Raw genomic sequence first — 23,732 nt, 5'->3', positions numbered from 1 at the left:
AATAAGCAAAAGAGTTAAATATAAAAGAGGATATAAATAGCAACACACATGAGAAATTCACTAAGATCATTAGACAACAGCAAAATATGAAATTCAACTTAATTCCACAGTGAAACATTTTTATATACACACTAGAATGACTACACTTTTAAAAAAGTACCACAATGAGCTCCCTGCCTCCATCCCAGGCTCCTAGGGCACTGAAGCTCAGCCGGTCCCAGCACCTGGAAGGAAGCTCCCCGACTCCATCCCAGGCTCCTAGGGCAGTGAAGCTCAGCAGGTCCCATCACCCGGAAGGAAGCTCCCTCACCTCCATCTCAGGCTCCTAGGGCCAAGACGGTGAGCCGGTCCCAGCACTCGGAAGGAAGCTCTCCCACTGATATCCCAAGCTTCTAGGGCAGAGAAGCTCAGTGGGTCCCAGCACCCAGAAGGAAGCTCCCCTGCTGCCATCCCAAGCTCCTAGGGCAGAGAAGGTGAGCCAAGTGGGCATCAGAAGCACCCCCCGTGGAAATAAGAAGACACATAAACAAGCTTCAAAAACAGACTTCCAGATCACCTACAGCAACCCCAAAGGGAAACGAGATGGAACACTCTGATACTCAACCACCTGGACTCTCTGAACTGCCAACAAAAGAGGATCTGGGAAAAATGAAACCAGAAATAATTACTCAGATAACAGCAAAGATTGTGCTCATGGTGCAAGACATGATTAATAAATCTAGAGAGGACACAGATAAAACAATAGAGGATCTGAGGAACATGATGGAATCCCAACACAGGAAACAAATGGAATCCATAAAACAGATGGAAACAGATTTCCAGGAGATTAAAAACTCCATCGAAAGTCTGCACAGCAGAATGAACCAATGTGAGGAGAGAATTTCAGATATAGAAGAAAAGATTGCAATTAGTGAGGAGGAAAAGAAAAATTGCTTTAAAATTGTAAGGGAACATGAGAAATTAATCCAGCAGTTGCTAGACGATGCAAAGAAGAATAACATAAGACTGATTGGAGTCAGTGAGGAAAGAGGAGAGAGTGCAGATGACATAAAAAAACTCATCACAGAGGTGATGGCAGAAAACTTCCCAAGGAGGGGAAAAGAACTTGACATAAAGACAAGTGAGGCATAGAGGACTCCAGCTAGCCTTAATCAAAAAAAATCTACACATAGGCATATAATAGTTAGGATTCCAGAAATCCAACAGAAGAATAAAATTCTACAAGCAGTGAAAGAAACAAATCACATATAAAGGAAAGCCCATCAGAATCACAGCAGACTTCTCAATGCAAACCCTTAAGGCAAGAAGAACTTGGAGTGATGTATTTCAAGCCCTGAAGGAAAACAGCCTCCAACCCAGACTGATGTACCCTGCAAAACTATCTTTCAAAACGGATGGAGAAATAAGATACTTTCATGATAAAGAGCACCTCAGGAACTTCATGAATACCAAACAGGCACTCCAAAAAATTTTAGACAATATCCTAGGAAAAGACAGTGAGGATCACAACCCCGGGAAACCCAGCAGAATGAATCCATTGGGTTTGACAAATTAAACGCAAAGGGGGTGAATCCAATAAAAAGAAAAAGTCATGACAAGGCTTTTAAAACTTTGAACTTCATCTCCCTAATGAGTGTATAATTCAATCTTATTATTGTACTGATCAGTATTTTTCTGATTCTAGAGTTGCACACCATTCCTTGTGCCATATTGGCTATTTATCATCTTCTTATGTCTACATTTTAATTGGGTTGTCTATTAATGAGCTCTAAGAATTCTTTATGTATTCTGCTCATAGGTTATATGCATTGTAAATATGGTCTGTTTAAGGACTACTTTTCATTTTAATGATGTCATTTAAAGTTCTAAATTTTGATGGAATCTCATCAATTTTTTTTTTATACATCATGGTTTTTGTATCCTAGGTAGTTCTTGCCTACCCTGAATTCATAAACATTTTCCCTTATAATTTCTTCTTAAAGTTTTATACTTTTAGACTTTCTTATTTAGGATCATAGAGCCCTTCAAGTTATTTTTATGTATGGAAAAAAAGGGTTGAGATTAATTTTTTATATATGGATACCAGGTGTTCTAGTGCCGTTTGCTGAGGACACTTTCTCTTCCTCAGCTCTTGAATTGAGTTTATATTCTATAAAATACTAATGTTAAATAATCTTTCAAAACTCAGTGGACCATATATGTGTGGTTCTATTTCTAGATTCTCTGTTTTATTCCAATGATCTATATGTCTTTTCTTACACCAACACTGCCTTGATTACTGTAGCTTTAGAAGAAGTCTTAAAATTGGGTGCTAAATGTCTTCCAACACTGTTTTTGTTTTTGCTTTTGGCTTTTCTGGGTCCTTTGTACTCCTACATAACTTTTAAATTTCAATATCTAGTTCTTCATTTATAGCAAGTATACACAGACCTGAATTTTTATATATACCTTGTGTTTTCTAATCTTGCTAAATTTAAATACAAGTTCTAGGGGCTCCTAGAGATTTCTTAGTATTTTCTCTGTAGATGATCATTTCATCTACATATAAAGATTTTGCTTCTGCCATGCCAATCCTATCCTAGTTGTGTCATTTTATTGCCAGACTATTTTGGTTTAGACCTATGTTTCAAAGTCTAATGGACAGATGAAGAGTAGGCATATATGCCCTTGTTCCCCACTTGAGGGAGAAAGCATTGTATGATCTCCATACATAGAAGGAGTTTTTGTTGGAAGTATGGAGTACATGTCTCTGATCTGTTGAGAAGGCTCTGTTCTACTTCTAGTCTCCTGATAGCTTTTACCATGAACAGCTGTAGAATTTAGTTCAATACTTTTTCTCCCAACTAGTGACAGGATCATATGGCTTTTGCCTTTCCTCTGTTAAAATGATGACTTTTGGGGGTGGATCTTCCAATGCTGAACCAACACTGCCATCCCTATAACAAAACCACTTTCTACATCCTGTCTGATCTGACTTCTAGTAGTTTGTTTTGTTAAACAAATTTCTATCAATGTTCATACTTTTTTCTTCTATTATCTTTATCCAGTTTTAGGATTAGCACAATGTTGAGTTCCTAAAATGAGGGGACAAGTATTCCTTCTTTTTTCTGCTTTAATTGTTTGATATAATTTATCAGTTAAAATGTTTATGAGCCTGCTGTTGTCATATAGGTAGGTTTTCAAGTTAGGAATATACTTTCTTTAATAGGTGCTATTCAAATTTTATATTTCCTCCAGACTTAGTTTCATTAATTTGTCTTCCAAGTTACTTCTTAGAAGTTGTCAAATTTATTTCAAAAAATATTTTTGTAATATGCTTTCTATATCCTTTTAAATTCTGTAAAATCTGTGGTAATGTCTCCTAGATCTTAATATTGTAATTTAAAAACTGTATAACTGATATTGTGTAACAGGAAGAAAAGTTATAAAGGTGCATGGGAAGTGGGAGGGGTAGGGGAAAGGAAAAAAGGGAAAAGAAAAAATATGAGAAAAGGAAAAAAATGGAAACAAGGTCTTTGCAAATAGGGAAGGGTGGAGGGGGTGAAGGGAGGGCAAGTGAAGGGGGAAAAAAATAAGAACCAAGAGATTCATGTAATGGTACAAGATCCCAATGATGAATGTAACTGTATTTTATACCAAAAATGTACCAATAAAGTTAATGGGGGGGGCAGTACCACAATATTAAACACTGGCAAGTATATGGGAAAAACAGAACTCTGAAACATTGAAATTGGAAGTGAAATTGGTGTAACTGTTTTAGAAAATTCATTGTTAGTATTTACTAAAGTAGAAAATCTGCATGCCCTATATCCCCAAAATTCCACTCCCAGATATATATGCACAAATGAAATAAGTTTATATTTGCATTAAAAATGTACAAGTATGGTCAAATTAGCTTTATTTGTAATAGCCCCAAATAAAAAAAACTTTCTAAATGTTCAACAACAATAAATTGCATAAATAGAGGTATATTCACATAATGGAATGTTATATAGCAATATATATCACACAGCAACATAGATGAATATTGTATATATATACAAACATGTATATGTAATATGCATACACATAATGTTGAGTGAAATAAGAAGAAAAATAAACACTATATGATTTCATTCATACGAGTTCCACAATACTAGCTTATAGTAGTAAATCTCCAAAACTAATAATCTGTTGTGATAATAGGCACCTTTGTGGAAGCTAGTGGCCAAAAGCTGTATGAGGGAGGTTTCTTAGATTCTATCTGGTATTATTTTATGGTGTGTTCATCTGTAGAGGTAATCTAGCTGAATGCCTAAGATGTGTATACTTTGAGGTTTGTATATTATACCTCAATAAAAAAATGTTTACTCCAAAAAGGTAGGTCCAAGGTATTCCAGAATATGCAAAATTAGAGAAACAAGAGTTGTGACAGCAATAGTGAACAAGGTGACATGGAAGTAAAGAACATACAATATGAAATAAACAATGATAACTAATGATAAAATTTGCTCTTTAAATGTAAATATAATTTTGAATATCAATATATAAAATAGCAATAATATCATTAAAGATAAAAACAGTAGATAACAAAGACAATGGAGAAACATAAGTAGTACAATATTTTAATTCATCTATTATCTGTGACAGGCTAAGTAATCAGACTATACTTAATGACATGGAAGTCTTAATAAAGTAACACTTATTGCTACTTAATGCTATAAATTTATCTTAACTGTTGTTCCAAAAAACATAAATTGTCTAACATAGAATAATGCTAATAAAGTCACAACTTATGAAAAACTATGTGATACATAATAAAGAGTTCCAAGGGAAATTTAGCATTAAATTCTTATATTAACATGTAAGAAAGAGAAAGCATAAAACAATTAACCAAATCCCACAAAAAGTTGAAAAACAAAAATAAAATATAGCAAATGAAGGTGGAACTAATAAAGATAAATGCAAAAATTAATAAGTTAAAAAATAAAATAAAATCTATTGTTTGAGGAACATAACTAAAATACATTAACTGTCAGCCCAATTAAAGAAAAATAGAATCTCAGCTTTTGTATCTGTTTGCAAAATTTCTATAATGAAATTATTTTTCTCTAGAGAGAAAGCAGCAGTATACAAAATAAAATTATAAGGCATAATTGACTTAATTGAGGGATACTACCTAAATGTTAAATAATCCCAATAGTATTCAAACTGTTAGGCATAAAGTACCTTAAATGAAAAGATTAATGTCTGGTTACAAAAACTTCTCAAGGAGAAGATGTCACAAAGTTAAAGGTTAAATCGAGAAAAATGTTCGGATCACATGTCACAATGAGATAATGTCTTTAACTTATGAAAAGATACAAAAATTGATATTAAAAAGGACAAATAATCCCATAGAAAATGGACAAAGTAAAGCATGGATGGTTTACAGACAAAAAAGATTTCAAGAGTTTTTAAACATATGAAAAGGTGTTCAGCATTACTTGTAGTATGTAAAAAGGTAAACTTTAGTAACACTGACATATCCTTTTTACATATTAGATGCGCAAAAATTTAAAAAATGATAATCAATGTTTGCATATTATTGCTAGGAGAAAAATCTTGCAAATCTTAAGGACAGCAATTTGGAAGTATCTATAAAAATTAGACAGGCATATACTCTGAAGCAGCAATGTTAACTAACTCTAATATTAGGAATTTATCTCATATATGTATTTATACATATTTAAAATGAGGTATGTGACAAAGTTGGTCAATGCACTATTATTTTTATATAGCAGAAGACTGGTAGCGAACTAAATGCCTATTAACAAGTGAAACAATGAAATTACAGTATATACATGCAATTCAACATTATATAACTATAAAAAAGAATGTAGACGTGCTTAATGTAATGAAACTGAAAGACAAGTTACATTGTAAAGTGAAACAAGCACACTACAGCAAAGTGCATAAAACAAGAAGCTAAATAAAACATTTTCTGTTTGTTTACAAATACAAATTTCCTAGAAAGATAAGTAAGAAACTAATAATATATTTTTCAAGAGGAAAGAAATAATGTGTGGGGACATGATGGGAAAGACAGTTCTATTCAATTTTTTAATGTTTAAACTATATAAATATATTACTATTCAAATTCAGATTATAGATGAGAATTTAAGGTGAAATTATATAAATGTGGTATAGGATACTACATTATATTTTATATTAAAGGTTTCTATGAGAAAAATATGATTTAAATAATATTTTAAGGAAATTGACTTTGCAACACGACAGGCAAAATGGATTGTAAAAGGGAGTTGGAAAGCAGGGATATCTGCTTGAATATTTCTGTGATATTCTGGGTATGAGTTGATAGTTTTTAAAATTAAGATGGTGCCAATGAGAATGCAAAAGGAAGAGCAAATGTATGAGGCAATTTTTAGTATAAAAATAACAAAACAAGGACTAAAATATGGTTAAAGGAAGCATTTACACAGTACACAACTTGGTTCTACATAGCCTAGTTTCCTGAAAAATAAGGATAAGGAATGAATAACTTTTAAAGGATGTAGTAAATTGAAAAAGTATTCTAATTCTAAATTAATTTCTAGAAGTCTAAATTCATGTTTTACAAAGACATTATTAATTTTTTATAAATTTGTGTTTTAAACAAATACTAATTCAATAAAAAGGAATTACAATCTATTGTAACCCTATAAAAAAGATGTACTATTTTGTATCAAAGATATACTTAATACTTTTGGTGCCTAAAAATTTATACACTTCTATAATTAATTATAGAAAAATCAGACTAATGCGATAAAATTTAAAAAGTAAGCCAAAATCCATCCCACTACTGAAAGATTTTTATTAAATCTTTTTTTCGGGGCTGGGGATTTAGCTCAGTGGTTTCGCTGCCTGCTGCGCAAGCGCAAGGACCTGAGTTCGATCCCCAGTACCGTACCAAAAAAATGTCTGTGTATATATATATATATATATATATATATTTAAATCTTTTTTTCACACTTTAAAGATATCCTTAGGAATCTTTTCTCTCATTTATAAGTATATTTAAGGGGCCTGTATTTTGCCTTGATGTTTAATTTTATACCATATATTGTTTCTTTCTTTGTCAATCAATATGACTGTTTCAAAATGGTAGTCCAAAGGAATGGTAACATTAGCTCCTGTACCTATATTAAATATTTCCTACTAATTCAGCTCTAGTCACAAGATGACAAAGTTTCTGTATAATATTACCCATTTTATTTGATATTTATTAGGTATTAATTTTTCTACAAAATAACGTTTTTTAAAAAAGCTTTTAAAAGTGTTGCACTCAGACTTCTGATTTTAATTTTATTTCGGGACAAAAATATTTAAAAAGCATTTATAGGGATATCTCAGTTGTCAAATGGCTCCAAGCTCAAACTATCCACTATTCAAACAGCAAAATTCAAGAAAAATCTGCTCAGTGTTTGTAACTTTGCATGACAGTCGAACCAAACATCCGATTTGAATAAAGTTGTATGGGCAGACAGTGAGTGAACTACATGCTGCATCTCACCAGGGAAACAAAGGTGTGAGGCTTTAGTGCTGCTCTTGCTCAGACAACATATTTGTTTAGTGCTTGTGTTAGTGAATAACATTCGTTATTGTGCTTTTTTTTTGGAACTTTATTCGTACAAGATATTGTAACCATGGCTCCAAAGAAAGTTAGTGATACCAGCGTAAAGCTAAGAGGAAAATGGAGATCTATGATACAGTTAAAGAAAGAAATCTTTGTGAAATTTGTTTAAGTCGTGGAAAAATGAATTTATAAGTGTAATTTTTGGGCCTTAGAACTAATTATTTGATTTTCCATTATTTGGTATGGGAAAAAAAGATATGTTCATTTCTTGAACTTTTTGTATTCAAATGCGAATTTGGAACGAAATGAGTTCAATAACCAAGATATCAATGTATTTCTATCCATTTCTGGAATCAGATTTATTGTTAAATTTCACAAACTGAAATATAACTACTAAAACTATGAATTTCATATCATAAAAATTATAAAAATAAAGCAATAATTACTGCAGTGAATTACCAGGAGCTTGAAAAATACCACTCATGTTTACCTGAGGTGGGAGATTTACAGCGTTCAAGTTCCAGGGGAACTGGACTGTCATTCAGTTCAGTCAAACCTGAAAACACAATGGCATAAAACAGGTAATTAAATATGGATGGTAGAAAGATATAAAAGCCCTTTATTATTTTCAAATGAATTAGTTACTTTAAGAAATGATCTAATTTCATCAGAAAATAGATTAAGACTAATGAGAAATATAAGGGGATTTTAAAAGATACAATAAAACCCTCCACTTCAGGATAAAAGGTTATTGGCTTTTAAAAGACCTTTCAAGAGGGCCAGGAATGTAGCTCAGTGGCGCCGTGCCTGCCTGGTGAACACAAGGTCCTGAGTTTGATCCCCAATACCAAAAAAAAAAGAGATCTTTCAAGAGATGCCCAATTCCCAGTACCATAAAAAATAAGTGCTACAAATTTTAAATTTCATATTTATAAAGGTGCAGTATTACATACTAGGTGATATGTTCAATGGTATAAACTTCTTTCTTATAAAAAGGACATTTATTTCTATTGAGAAATAAGAGATTTCTAATTTCTTACTTTCTATTCTACAATCTGTGTGTGTAAACAAGTCAAAAAAACATTCTTTTTAGCTTCTTGTTTCTTGTGGTTTTCTGTATTGTGCTTGTTTCACCACACAGTGTATCCTTCTATGACATCATTTTCCTGACAAATACAAGAGTAAACACAACAGATTACTACACATTTTTCAACTGCCACTATCTGTAAGTCAATACGTGTACTTACACTAACCTGGATGGTATAGCCTTCTAAACACCAGGCTGTACAGGGTATTGCTCTGGGGTACAAACCTTTCCTATACATTGCTGTTTTAGAAGCAATTGTGACACAGTGATAAATCCTGTGTATCTAAATACAGAAAAGGTACAGTAAAAATATGTGAAAAAAACTTTGCACCTCCTTGAAATCTTCTGGGACCACCATAGTATATGTAGTCTGTCATTGATTGAAACATGTAGCATTTAACTTTACAGATTTTTATATGCTATATTATTCTGCCTTAATATTTCAGTTGTTCATAAAACTTTTTGTACCAATTTTAGGCATATTGTTTGCTCTACTTTTTACTTCACTGAAAATTTTCAAAACTTTTAATGCTCATCCAACCATTAAATTTCCATTTATGATCATGATGCACTTATAATTCACTGATATCAGTATTACTATTAACCTGGAAGTAGACATTCATCAATCTAAACTATCTGGAACATATATTTTACCCTAGAGATATAAATTGGATGGGAGGACCGGGTATTTAGCTCAGTGGTTCTGCTGCCTGCCTCCCAAGCACAAGGTCTTGAGTTCGATCCCTAGTACCCAAAAATAAATAAATAAATAAATTGGATGGGAAAAATTATAACTAAATAAGCAACAAATATTAATCTATAGAGATGCTACAGAAACAACATAGGCAGTCCCTGAAAGTTTACTGACAAACAGACTTTGTTATCCATAAAGAGAACAGCAAGTGAGAAACAACAAATTAGAAACAGCAAGTTATAAAAATGAGGAGACATTTGAACTAGACACATTAAGAAAAGTAACTTGGAACTATAGACAGGAATAGGTAGAGACAAGAACTTTAATGACTACTGAGTGACCTGGAACTGTTTAATGTGGAGAAAGGGTAAAAATTCACAGATCTCATAAAGACTTTGACAGCATCACTATTGAGTCAGTTTATCACATTATTGAATGGCTATGTTTCATATGTTCTTCGTTGTAACACTAATAATTTTTTTCACATCTAACAATACTATGAGAGAAGTCATATTATTATACCTACTGTATAAATTAGAAAACAGAGGTAGAGGCTATTACATAAACTCCCCAAGATTATACAACTAAGAGATAGGAGAGCTTATATTTGATTACTATAATATATTTAGTAGGAAAGAAAGTATAAAGTATATGTTAGAGTTTTCTCAAAAATTTAAAATAAAATTTTGGTAGTGAAAGAGCTAAGCTTCATTTATCCAGAAAATATCACATTTTCTATTTCTGTATGGTCAGTTGAAATGGTTATTTTCCCTAGCTCCTTCTGAATTCACCTGCTTTTCCGTTCAACACAGACTTAATAATAACAGCAAACTATTTCCATGTAATAACTTAAAATGTGTCCAAATCTTACACTAAATATTTTACATTAATCATCATTCAATATTATATAATTGTTCAAAACAACCAGTATTTAAAAATGCATAATTTTTTTTCTGAGTATAGAAGTAATTCTTTGTTCCTGTAGAAACTTATGAATAAAAAAGTGAAAGAGGGGGATTTAAAAAATTACATTATTTCATCATAGTTTGGGATGATTTTCTTTCTTTCATGATTATTTTTAATCCAACAAAGTATCATACTTATATTTTCCATATAGTGTCATATTAAAAATAACTTTCCCTGCTATTAAAATATCATCAAGTCATTATAAGGACATACCAGACTTTTTACTTAACACTCCTATATTAAAAAGTCTTCCAGCCTTTGCTATGATGCTGTAGAAACTATGTGAAAAAGTATTTTTTGTTTGTTTGTTTGTTTTTTAACAGCACTGGTGATTGAACTCAGGGTCATCACATTGAGCTACATCCCTAATCCCTAGCCCTTAAAAAAATTTTGTTTTGCTTTTATTTTGAGATATCGTCTTGTTAAATTGCTAAATTTAGCAATTTTGGCTAGGCTGAAACTTGCAATCCTCCCACTTCAGCCTCCCAAAGTGATGGATTTACAATCGTGGGTCACCACACCTGGCTTATTTTTTTGTTGTTTATTTACTTTTACTATGAAATCTATCTGATTTTTCCACTATAGTCTTGACAAGGTCTGTACATTTTACACTCCTATCAGTAAGCTATGAGAGTTCTGGCTGCTGGATAGCCTCATCAATATTGGTATTACCAGTCTTTAAAATGTTAGTTCTTCCAATTACACTGTCTTCCTATGATTTTAAAATTTCCCTGGTTCAACTGACAGTTGAAATCTTTCATAGGCTTATTGGCTATTCAAATGTCTTTCTTTGTGATGTTCCTATTCAAGACTTTGATTTTGTTGTTATTGTTGGATAACAAACTTTTGTTATGTAGTTGTAGAAATTTTAAAATACATTTTAGATAGTCCTTTATCATAAGTAGATATTATGAATATTTTGAGCATGTGATTTTTCTTTTTTAAATGATATCTTTTGATGATCAGAAATTTAATTTACTTGTAGGACAATTTATCATCTTTTCCTTTTATTGTGATTTCCTTTTGATTGCTAAGTAATCACTGTCAACCTTCTAATAATGAAAATGTTATTCTTTGTTGTCCTTTAGAAGCTTTCTAACTTTTAAGCTTTCAATTTTAGGTCAATCATTCATGTCAAGGTAATTTTTGATTATAGCATGAGGTGGAGATTAAGGTCCATTTTCCTCCTCAAATGCCTGCCCAAGTATTCCATGATTATTTTTTAGAAGGTTTTTTTTTCCCTTACTTCATTGTTTTTATAGATGCCATACATATGTGGGTCTATTTCTAGACTTTCTATTCTCTAATTATTGGTTTATTAATTTTATTATCACACTATCATAGTTAATGTTTTACAGCACCTCTTGAAATCAGGTAGAGAAATACTCCAACTTTTTTCTTCTTTTCCAAGTGTTTTTAAATTATCATGGATCCTTCATATTTCTGTATAAATTTTAAAATCATTTTATTAATTTCTGTAAAACTTATGCCAGATTTTTGGATTTTCTCTCTCTATATTTATACATGATAAACATTTTTAAAAATTGAATCTTCCAATCCTTAAATATTGTATTCCTTTCCATTTAAATGAATTTTTTAAAATTTCCTATCACTATATTTTGTAGACTTCAAAATGGAGGTCATGTATGTGGAATTCTTTGGTTTTTATTTACTTTTTGATCTTCTGCCTAATCTTTTATCCATTATTACAAGCAACATATTGCAATTTCAATCAATTGTTGAAATGTCTTTTGCTCCCTTTGATTCCAGCTATTTGTGTATTTTGTAAGTCTTGTAAGGTACATATATGTTTATAATTGTTATATCTACTTGGTTTATACATTCTTATAAAGTCCCCTTTAATACTAGTAACATTTTTTTAAAAGTCTATTTTATCTCATGTTGGTTACTAAATATTTGGATGATTTTTAAAAAAATGTATTTTATGGTACTGGGGATTAAACCCAGGGCCTTATGTATTCTAGGCAAGCAGTCTAGCTACATTTCCAGCCTTGTTTGCACAATCTTTTCTTATCCTTCTACTTTCAACTTATTTGTATCTTTGAATCTAAAGTGTGTCTCCTACAGATAGCATAAACATGAATCTCAATTAAAAAAAATTTGGTCTCACAATCCATGTCTTTTGACTGGATTATACAATCCAGCAATACTTAATGTTATTATTGATATATTTGTATTACATCTATCATTTTCCTTTTGGTTTCCTAATGCTTCATTGCTGTTTTGTTCTTCTAGTCTGCTTTTATTTAGTTGTTTGGCATTAAGTAATTATTTTTAAGTGTAAAATTTATATCCTTTATGTATCTTTCACAATGTGTTTTGTAGTTATCCTAGTGATTGGTGTAAGACTTTCCATATATAACTTCACATATCATAATTGACTTCAGAAAGATAGTAGCATAATTCCAGTGAGATATAGAAACATTACTCTTTAAGAGCTCTATTCCTTCTGATATGCTATTGTTAGTATACATATCTACATACATAAAAAACCTATAAAACATTATATAAATTATAATTATTAGCTAATATAAGTCTATGCTTTTTATAAAAATTAAGAGTAAATATATATATTTATTGCCTTATGATCTGGTGTCATTTGCTTAATCAAATACAACTTTGCTCCTCCTACCTTCTTTATGCTACTATTGACAAACATATTGCATTTCTATATGTTACAGATGCCAGTATAAATTGCAATATGTTGTCAATAGTGGTATAAATATATATATATATATATATATATTTACTACCTTATGATCTGGTGTCACTGCTTGTTTGTTTAGTGACATTGTTAGACTATTTTTGTGATGTTTATTTCCCCTATATTGTGAAGAATTTGGTGTTACTTTTTTGAAGGTGCAAGATTCAGTTCACATACAGACACCACAAGATAGGAATAATTATAGTTAGGGTTTCTTTGACTGTTTTCCAAATTTCTCTGCTAAACTGACTATCCATTAGTATAAGATATAATTCTTAGGCTTCATAAACACAGCTAATTGATTGTGTTATTGCTATTGCTAGTGTGCTGTGATACTGTATAGCATTCTGATCTAATTAAATAGGGTCATGGGTCATTTTGTAGCCTGGACCTGAGTTTTGTTTAAATCCCATGAAGGTTCTCCTTTGCTATTTTTTTCCTTTGTTTTCATTGGTAAACTACTGCCCATAATTTTGCTTTTTGGTTCTTATGTAAGGAATGATTTTCATCTCCTCTAATTTAATTACCATTAAATTCATTATTGGTTTTGAGAATGTCCTTAGGCTTGATATTCCCGACTCTCTGTTTCAAGTACAGTCAGTTCATTTAGGAAGAATTTCAGACCTCTGTTCTTTTAGAGTTCCTCTTCCCAGACAAAACCTCTGACTCTCTAATCTGAGCCCTAGGAAAAGGTGGGTAACTTCTGGTCTTTTCAGCTAATTATTCCTGGCAAGAAACTTCTGCCTTATGAGAATGAAGGGGAAGGGCAATCAGATCTCAGCATTTTTGGTTGGCCATGTCTTGGGTAGAGATCAGTCATATGTGGAACATGTGACCTGTGACTTCTTGATCACTTACTAGGGATCCTGTGACTTCCTGGTCACACCTACTAGGAATTTGGCCTCTTCTACTTGGATTTGGAGGAAAAGAAAAGTGCTGGTAACTTAGAGGAGAAATTGAGGAGCCTGTGGCTCACATGCAACAGATTCTCACTTTTAAATTTCAGTAGTTTCCTTACATGTTCCCTTATTGGCTGTATGACCTTAAAACAATTTTCAGAGACTTTAAATATTACTTTTTTTCCTTCCTGGGGAATGGGTCCATTATGTTCTTCAGGCTGCTGTGTAGAAGTCTATCCTATATATATTTAAAAATTTTAATTTCCCATTTTTTTGCTGCTATTATATAGGGGATTGATTTTTATATGTTGACATATATATATATTTTTTCATACCAGGGATTGAACTCAGGACCTTGCACTTGCGAGGCAGCGGCACCACTGAGCTAAATCCCTGGCCCGATATATTCTTTAATCTTGTGAAATTCATTTTTAGTTTTGCAGCTTTCTTGTAGATTCCCTTAAGATTCTTAGATTCTTATACATACATCATCATATCATTGTCAAATAAAGTCTTAACATTTCACCTATAATCTGTAGGCATTTTTTTTGTCTTTCTTTTTGCCCTTACTAAATCATCAAATAAAATTCTGAATAATAATAAGAGTGGACATCCTTCCCTTCTTACCAGTTTTAGGGCTATTTCACAATCAAATATGATATTATCTGGGCCGGAGATTTAGCTTAGTGGTTTCACCGCCTGCTATGCAAGCACAAGGACCGGAGTTCAATCCCCAGTACCAAAAAAAATATACATATATATACATACAATATTATCTGTAGGTTTTTCATAGGCAGGACTTATTTAACTGAGGAAATGATCTGGCCTGAGATAAACAACTGGAAAGAATTCCCGCTTTTTCTATTTCCTGGAAATGTTTGCATTGGATTGATGTTACTTTCTCCTTAAATGTTTGATAGGGTTAATCAATGAAGACATGTGGGGCCTATAGCTTTCTATGAGGTTTTTATTTAAATTTTAATTTAAAAATTTTAAAAGAAAGTTACTTATATTTTCCAATGCATTGGGTGTCAGTTTTGGTACGTTCTGGTTTTCAAAACATCTCTTAATTTTACCTAAATAAAAATTTCTAGCATACAGTTGTTGATAATGTTACTTTATTATTTTTATTGTCTGTAGAATCCATAGTGATGCTCCCTTTTTTATTCCTGGTATTGATAATACATGCCTCTTATTTTTTTTTTTTTTTGGTACCGGGGATCGAACTCGGGTCTTTGCGCTTGCGCAGCAGGCGGCGAAACCACTGAGCTAAATCCCCGGCCCCTATGCCTCTTATTTTTTCTTGATCAGTCTCATTAGGGATTTAATAGTTTGTTTTTAAAGGATTGTCTTGTGGTTTTAAAATCTACTCTATAGTTTGTCTTCTATTTCACTGATTTATGATTTTTCTCATTTCCTTCCTTAGCAACTTCATTGGATTAAGAAACAGCTATCATATTAGTAAAGCTCCCTCCCAGATGTATCTGGGTGGGTCATGGAGGCACTATATATATGGTCCCTCATTCATTCCTCTTTGGCATAGTTTCCCTGCTCTGCTTCCCAGCTGCCATGAATTCAGCAACTTTATGTATTAGTTTATGTTTATTCACTATGTATTAGTTTTTACTTCTCCAAATTTCATATGAATAGAATCAACAGTATGCATTCTCTTTTCTGGTTTCCTTTACTTAGCATAATTATTTGAAATTCATCCAGGCTGCATCATTTGTCAAGTGTATAAATTTTTATTGCTGTTAGTGTATCATTATACGGATTGAGTAGAATTTGTTTAACCACTGACCTAAGAGAATTTTGGGTTGTTTCAGTTTTGACTATTACAAATAAAGCTGCTATGAATGTCTTTGTATGGATATATACATACTTTTATTTGTCACTATAGGGTAAATAGGAGTAAAATGGCTATATCATATCATAGGTGTGCATTTAATACTTTAAGAAACTGTGGAGAAAGCTAGTTCCTCCACATACTTGGCAGCACTTGGTATGATCACTCTTTCAAATTTTAGCTACTTTAATAAATGTGCATCACCTTATATATTTAATCTGCATTTCCTTAATGGTAAACATCTTTGAATATCTTTTATGTTTATTTTGCATTTGTATATATTCTGTGAACTCTATTAAAATCTTTTGCTCATTTTTATTTGGTTGTTCTCTTGAGTTTCAATAAATTTTTATATATTCTAGATGTAAGATCTTTATCAGATATATACTTTACAGGTAGTTTCTCCTAATCAGTGCCTTCAAATTTTCATTCTCATAAGTGTAAGGGGTCGAAATTTTTACAGTGTGTTTTATCTACATTTTGTTTTATGCATCTTTTTAAAGAAAGTTTTATCTAACTCAAGGTAAGCAAAGTTTTCTTTGTTCTTTTTTAGATTTATACTTTCAGAATTTCAATTTAAGCTCATGATACTTTGTGAGATTTTCTGTAAAACTTAGTACAGAATATGGATCAAAACATTTTTTTTCTACACAAGGATATCCAATTGTTGAAGTACCTTTAGTAGAAAAGAGTATTTCTTTCTCCAGTTAACAGTCTTTGCAAGTTTGTTGGCAATCAGTTGCCCATATACATGTTATTCTATTTCTGGAGTCTCTGTTATATCCAATGACCTAGTGTTGGATTAATATCAAACTGTCTCGATAATCCCACTTTTAAAATAAGCCTTGACATAAGTTAGTATTAGTTCTTCAGTATCTTTATTTCTAAAAGTTGTTTTGGCTATTCCTAATATTTTGCATTTCCTCATGGACTTTAGGATCAGTTTGTCAATTTGTAGAAAATATCTGCTAGATTTTTATTAAGATTCAACACTGAAACTGCAGACTAATTTGAACTGAACTGACATCTCAATAATATCAAGTCTTCTGAAATGTGAACATGGTATAACTAATTTATTTAGGTCTTTTTAACTTTTCTAAGCAATGCTTTGATTGGTTTCAGCGTGTGGGTCTTTCACACCTGTTGTCTCATTTACAGCTGTCTCATTTTTTGGTGCTACTGTAAATCATATACTTAAAATGTTAATTTCAGCTGGTTTGTTTTGAGTGTACATAAATTCATTTGAGTTGTGTATAATGACATTATATCCTACATTTTCTTAAATTCACATTTCAATCCTAGTAGCTTTTCTTTGAGATTTCATTACATTTTCTTTATACTCAGTACAGTTGTGTATCAATAAACATTATTTAAATTCTTCCTTAACAATATGAGTAAATTTATTTCTCTTTGCTACCTGACTGGCTAGCATCTTACAATTTTGAATAGAGTTAGATGTGAGTTGTAAATATCTTCTGGACTGACTGGTGGGAACAGGCACTATTTCTTTTGAGTATTGGGCACTGTTTCCTTTAATTCTTCCATTTTGTTCTTTATTTGATCCTGGTAGCTTCTTTGGATATATGTGCTTGAGGAGTAAGCTCTGCAGATTGCTAGAATTCTTTCTTTGTGAATAAAATCTATAAATCACTAGAATTTTGTCAGTTGTAGCTTCTTTGGCTTCTCTGGTTTCTCATCTCCAGTTGTCCAGCTCAGCGAGATGACCAGTTTCCCCCTAGGTTTCCCCTCTCTTGCTATAGTCTAGCAACTGTTCCAATACATAGGTGTAGTTGGTTGTAGGGTTCATTTCTGATGTTTCCATCCATCAGATATAATTTTAAAAAATTGGTTTAGGTCTTGTGTCTTTATAAAGTTTGTCTTTTTTTTGGTTGTTGCAGATAGGAGATAAAATCTGGTATCTATTACTCTGTCCTGTTGACTGGTTCTTTCTTATCTTGCAAAGTTTCACTTAAGGGTTTTCTCTTTAGATAGGCTTTTCCCTGACAACACTGAAAAATAGGTCTAACTTTACTCTCTTATCTCATTTTTTTCTCTATCACAGCACTGCTAACTTTTTTCAATTATAAAAGTACACCAACAGATTTATCTATATATTGTCTATGATAAATGGAAGAAAAGGCCATAGCTGCTTCACTCACAGTTGTGCACTTAATGCCTGGAAAAAATGACCTAGTAGTTGTTCAGTAAATAGTCTTTCTAGTTTTTCCTCTATTTATGGTTTAGTTATTTTGCTTTAAGATATTCCTTCTTTTCTTAAGTCTTTGTTTTATTTTCTACTATTTTGGACTATCTCTAGTCATTTAAAAATATTTATTTGTCTCATTTGTTAGACCTCTTATTCTTCCCTTTTCTATCATTTCTTCTTTATTTTATTGTTTTTGTCTTTTCAGAACATACTATCCTTCCTTAAATTGAAAAAAAAGTTCATTGAAAGAAAGAAAATATCCATAGATGGGCTTGATGTTTTCCAAAGAATTCCCTGTTACATAAATAGAAACTGATACACAAGCAAATTTTTTTTCTGACAATGCTATCTGAAAAATACTTTTCAAACTTCCTTTAACTCAAATGATATATGATCAGTTTTTAACTAGCAAAATTTCTGTCATTATCATGAGTAAAACACTACTCATTGAGGCAACCGACCTTTAGTCCTGTTTTTGGTACACTGTTTATGATAGTAGAAAAGTTATTTAATCTTTCTGTGCCTTTGTTTTACAATATATAATAAACATCTAATTTTTTTTGGTACTGGGGATCGAATTTGGGACCTTGTGCATGCGAGGCAGGCGGTGGAACCACTGAGATAATTACCTGGCCCCAAAAATCTAGTATCTATAGAAGCACTTTTATAAATATTAACTTAAAGTTCCACAACTCTCAAAGGGAGGCAGGGATTATGATTTTTACTTTATTTTGTGTGGGAAGAAAAAGTCAGAGTGAGTTATATTTCTTCCTTAAGATTATAAATTAACAGGTAGCTAATAAGAAAAAGTAGAACTTGATCTGTCTTCTCACCACAAGTCTATGTCTTTAGAAAGCATTTCATTGCTTCTACAAATAATTTGTAAAACATGACAATTTCCTTTCAGCTATACAATTTTATTATTTTATGATGTGAAAGATTTCCAGATAAGAATTAAATGATTTAGGGAAGGCAACTTATTGGAGCCTAGCCAAGGTAATAAAGTAACCAGTAAAAAGTCCAGGAAGACTGAAATCAAGATGTTTCTCCAGATTGTAAAAGTATTGGGTCCAAAATAGGATGTGATATCATTTTAAAAAGCAAAACTGATATAATAGGATAAAATAGAATAAAAAAGTTTAGACATCTAAAGGTTCTTCAGAGAGCACTTTATTTAGTACCCTCATTTAAAATGTGAGAAAAATAATTTCAAATTATTTAATTTTTAAATGTTATTTCATTGATAGTGGGTAAAACCTGGGTAAAACTGCTGATTATAGAATAATAGATTTGGTTTCCAAGGTATACAAATCTTTAAAAGGCATTTAGAGACAGGTTCATAAGTGGAAACTATAGGGGATCACTAATGTCAGACATAAATTAGTTTCTCATTTTAAGACATTAATCTTTTTCAACATTAATTTTCTAATATGTAGAGGATTCTACTAGTAAACATCTATTTCAAAAGATTATAATGGTCATTAATAGGACATTAGTCAAATTCCTTATCACAATCTCAGAACAGAATGGACCCCTAATAGAAGCTAGTTCTGTCTCTCCAAACAGGGGTAGTAAGTAGGCTTTTCTGACAAGAAGCAATTCACGAAAAGACTGCACAGTTTCTTTTATACTAATATGAGATTATACAAAAATAATCAGATTATATTAGCCAACAGTTAAATTTTAAATGAAATTTTATTAAAATTTATTCTAAAAAGTAAACTCCAGAATATAATTTTGAGTCATTTAATAATTAGTTTCTTTGGATAACATATAATGCTAATCATCAAAAGACAACTTCAGGACATGTGAATTCACACACAAGGACTTATTTGGTCTCTATGGAGACCACTGGTAGAGACAAGGAGGATCCTTAGAAGGACTTGATTTTTACTTCTGTCTTAACATTTTAGAACTCTGGTTAGAAGAAATTATGATCGGTTGGTGCAAAAATCTAGTGATCCCAGCGATGACAGGAGTTAGTTTTCCTTTCATTTCTTAAATTTAAAAATTTACCTGGCTGTTCATAGGAAAGAAAAGCGCCTGCTACCATGCTCTAGTCTACCATCATCATTTATCTACTGAGCTCATAACTTGTGCTGGATGTAGAAGACACAAAGAATTTTCTTTATTCTTTTACTGTAATTTTTAAAATTTAAATTTAAAAATCTTTAAGTGATACAGTCTTCAAATTCTTGTCATGCACTTATAAAGGTAGAGAATAAACATAAAAATAAGTAGCCATACAAATGAATCAAAACATTGCAGACACTACTGTGTAAATGTCTGTACACTGCAGCAACTCTGTGCACTTGAGCAAATAAATTGGCAAAGCAGGCCTCTGATGGCAGTACAAAGCCAACTTTCAGCAGGGCATTTCCAGAGAGGAGATGATATGAATAAATCATAAGGGTAGTAAGATACAAACAGCTTAAAGGGAGTATATTTTATACAAAAGTAAAAAAATCCATTTGTCTACATTCCATGTAGACAGGAATTATATTTTGTAGGATCCTGAAAAAAGGTTTAAAAGCTTTGATATTTTATTTTGAAGGAAATAAAAAATTATTGGTCATTTCTCAAAACTTGTTTAACCTTTGTAACAGGGCCAGTACTGTAGAATTCTCATGAAGTAAGAGCTTCCTTTTGTTCTTTATCCTCAGTCCACAATCTCTCTTTTTACCTGAAAAGCACTATATACTTACTATAAAAAAATAAGAATATAAAATACAGGTAAAAGAAGAAACTTGTAAAATCCAAACTTACAATCTAGAAAGTCTTCTACTACACTGCATATGAGTGCACATACCCACACAGCATACAGGGATTCTAGCTTCAGAGGTCTAAACTGGGATTCAAAAGTTCTGGAGACTATTTACAGCTAAGATTTTGGCAGAAACCCTTTATGTAGTTGTAGGAGATGTGTGTAAAAGAATGGTACTGTGTAGGACAGGTGTCAGCAAATTTTTTAATGTGAAGAACAGGATGGGAAATATTGTAAGCCTTGTCATGTGCTTTTTGTTGCAACTACTTAATGCTGCCATTGTAGTATGAAAGTAGACACTGAAAACATGCAAATGAATTTCGAATGTGGCCGTGTTCCAATGAAACTTTATTATGAAAACTAAAATTTACATAACTTTCAAGTACCAAGACATATCAAAGAATCTAATCTTTCTGTTTTAGGAGCAGCAGAAGCCAGTATATGTATCAGTGTTTTCACTTAAGGCACCAGAAACAGATGGTAGGATATAACCCCAAATGGGTTCATTGCTAGAGTTGAAAACTAGACAATATTTGTGACCAAAAATATTATTGGGCATTAAAGGAAAAATTTTAAGGATTTCAGAAAGGCAACTTAAACTATGGTTAAAAACCAGTAAAATCTTAGGTTTTTAGAACTGATGTAATTCCACTAGTATCTACAAACTGGTGAGGTCAGAAGAAATTTAGGTTACAGACAATATATATGTGTGAATATATATGTGTGTGTGTGTGTGTGTACAGTGTATATATGTATGCATAATTTACACGAAGGTAAGGCCATCTTGTATATATACTCGTAAGCAACCTAATTTTCTACATAATATATTGTTAACATAGTGTAAATGTTTTTTATGTCAATATATTTTACCTATGTCATTAGTATGACTTACACCTTTGGTCATAAACAACTTTACTTCTCATATTTTCTGCACTGGTTTTTAGAATTGGTTACTACAGTCATCTTTAGATATGCATTTGCTACCATAAGAAATGTTAATATTATTCAACATTTTATTTGTGACCTCAGTTTCTCTATTCATAGAATTTGGTACCTAACACTAATGTACAGGAATGTGGACCCGGGTATTGTTTTTTTTTAATAAAAAGCATCTGAAATTAGGAATTTAGCTAAAAATAAATATTGTGGCACTGGTTACAAAAATGTTATAAAATGGCCAAAAGTACAAGGTTTCCAAAATAAATCATTAAATTATTATTGATATGGTCTATCAGGTTTTTTTTTTAATTTACAAAGACGCCATACCTCTTGTCCCTCAAAACAAAAAATACTGATTTTTTTTACTGAAAGGACCAGTCTGAAACAAAGAGTATGAATGAATGAGTAAATGACAATAATAATTTAAAATGTATATATAATAATTTATTTTAAAATTATTGGGTTGCATTTCCATAACAAAACAAAAATTTGCATGCATGTTGAATGTGTTTTCAAAAAAACACATTACTGAGCACAGATATAAGAATTTAAGTCAAGCATTACAACTCAAAAATGCTATTTGCCTAACCTTCATAGAACTTACTCTGATAGGAAGTACGGATCCGTTTCGTTAAATCAGGATAAAAGTTAGACAGGCCACGCATGCAAAAGTTGTCTTTGGAACATGCCAGAACACCAGCATCAGCAGCAGGCACAGGAAAGAGAGAAAAATAGTCTAAAGTGAAAGGAAGTGATATCATACCAGAATCTAGAACAGCCAAGATGAAAAAATTGCAGCAAGATTAGGTAATTAAATTAGAAAAGGGGATATTGAAAAAATAAATCAATTCGAAAGTAAGAGGTGATAGATGAATGATGAAAATGCTAAAGCAATTTTATTTAATCAAATATAGAAAATGATGGCATGTTTTTCTTATATGTTTTGACATAATACACTTACTTGGCCTGTAATATGTAGTAATTACTTCATTAATATAAAAATGATTGTCTTTAATCCTCCAGCAAATAAAAAGAATGCTGACGGATTTTAGGGTTTACTACTTTACAATATAAAATGAGTACTCATTGTAGTCATTTTATACAATACACACCAAGTTTAGGAGTTTATCAGTTTTTTCTGCTTTAAAGTCATCAAAATTCTAAACTGTAGTCCTAGATTGTGAGATTTGATAAGTTTAAATTAAATTAGTTTTTCTATGAAAAAATGTTCACTTTTTCACCTTACTGTATATATTCAGCAAGTAACTTTGATGCTGTATGATCCAAACCTTTTTATTTTTAACTTTTTATGATCCAAAACTTTTTTGATTGAATTGGTGTTTTCAGCATTGCAAATGGTGCCATACTACCCCCCTTTGACATCTTCCTACCTTAGAGACTGTGAACTTTCAAAAATCAACCTTCTTTTTTCCAATCATGAAGGAATCTTATGGTATATTTATGCACAATTTCTCTTATTTTATTCTTTCAAAAGCTAGTATTGTTGGAAATAGAGCCTGTAGATCTTTAAATCTGTAGTTCTCCTAAAATACTGATAAAAGTTGAGATCCTTATAAAAAGCCCGCAGGCTCTGTGGGAGAAATTTGTGCCCCTGAGAAGGTCTAAACTAGCAACTGGAAAATATTAAGAGTTAACAAAAGAAGTGTTAACAAAGAAAAATTTCAGTGGATCACATTTCTTTAGTTCAAAAGAAAAATTCGTTTACTATCACATTCAAATGTTAAATTTGTCCTAACTGCAATTTGGAGAATAAGAACTACCATCACATAAGATTTAAATTTTTATTATAAAGTATTTTTTCCATGGGTATGTTCAGTAAAAGGCCTAAATATTCAGTTGATTGTTTTAAATAAAAGAGTCAAAAATTTTAAAAATTGTCTAAAATAGCACATATTACTACAGAATCATTTTCATGTGCAAAACTTTTGCCTGATTTTTACCAGCTATATCAATGAATCAAAAAAATACATAAAATTTTGACATTGCTTATG

The 23,732-nt window shown here is 31.5% G+C and overlaps 1 protein-coding gene across 22 annotated transcripts in view; it reads right to left on the bottom strand.

Annotated features, from left to right (window-relative positions):
* The window catches only part of Stxbp5l (syntaxin binding protein 5L), a 588,968-nt gene that overhangs the window by 88,624 nt on the left and 476,612 nt on the right, over positions 1 to 23,732 (bottom strand). For 11 of the 22 annotated variants that reach the window (XM_087209125.1, XM_087209139.1, XM_087209155.1 and 8 more), the window contains 2 exons: positions 22,325 to 22,456; positions 8,085 to 8,150 (listed from right to left, as the gene is read on the bottom strand). In XM_087209125.1, coding sequence (XP_087065251.1) covers positions 8,085 to 8,150; positions 22,325 to 22,456 — 198 coding nt within the window. The remainder of the gene's footprint in view (positions 1 to 8,084; positions 8,151 to 22,324; positions 22,457 to 23,732) is intronic. The other 11 variants (XM_087209158.1, XM_087209173.1, XM_087209180.1 and 8 more) reach the window with 2 other exon arrangements.

The sequence above is a fragment of the Heterocephalus glaber genome, unplaced genomic scaffold (genome assembly GCF_053883595.1).
Source record: "Heterocephalus glaber isolate CG9 unplaced genomic scaffold, H.glaber_assembly_v1.0 deba00000122, whole genome shotgun sequence".
Lineage (NCBI taxonomy): Eukaryota > Metazoa > Chordata > Mammalia > Rodentia > Bathyergidae > Heterocephalus > Heterocephalus glaber.
This window is presented reverse-complemented; position numbering and strand designations above follow the sequence as displayed.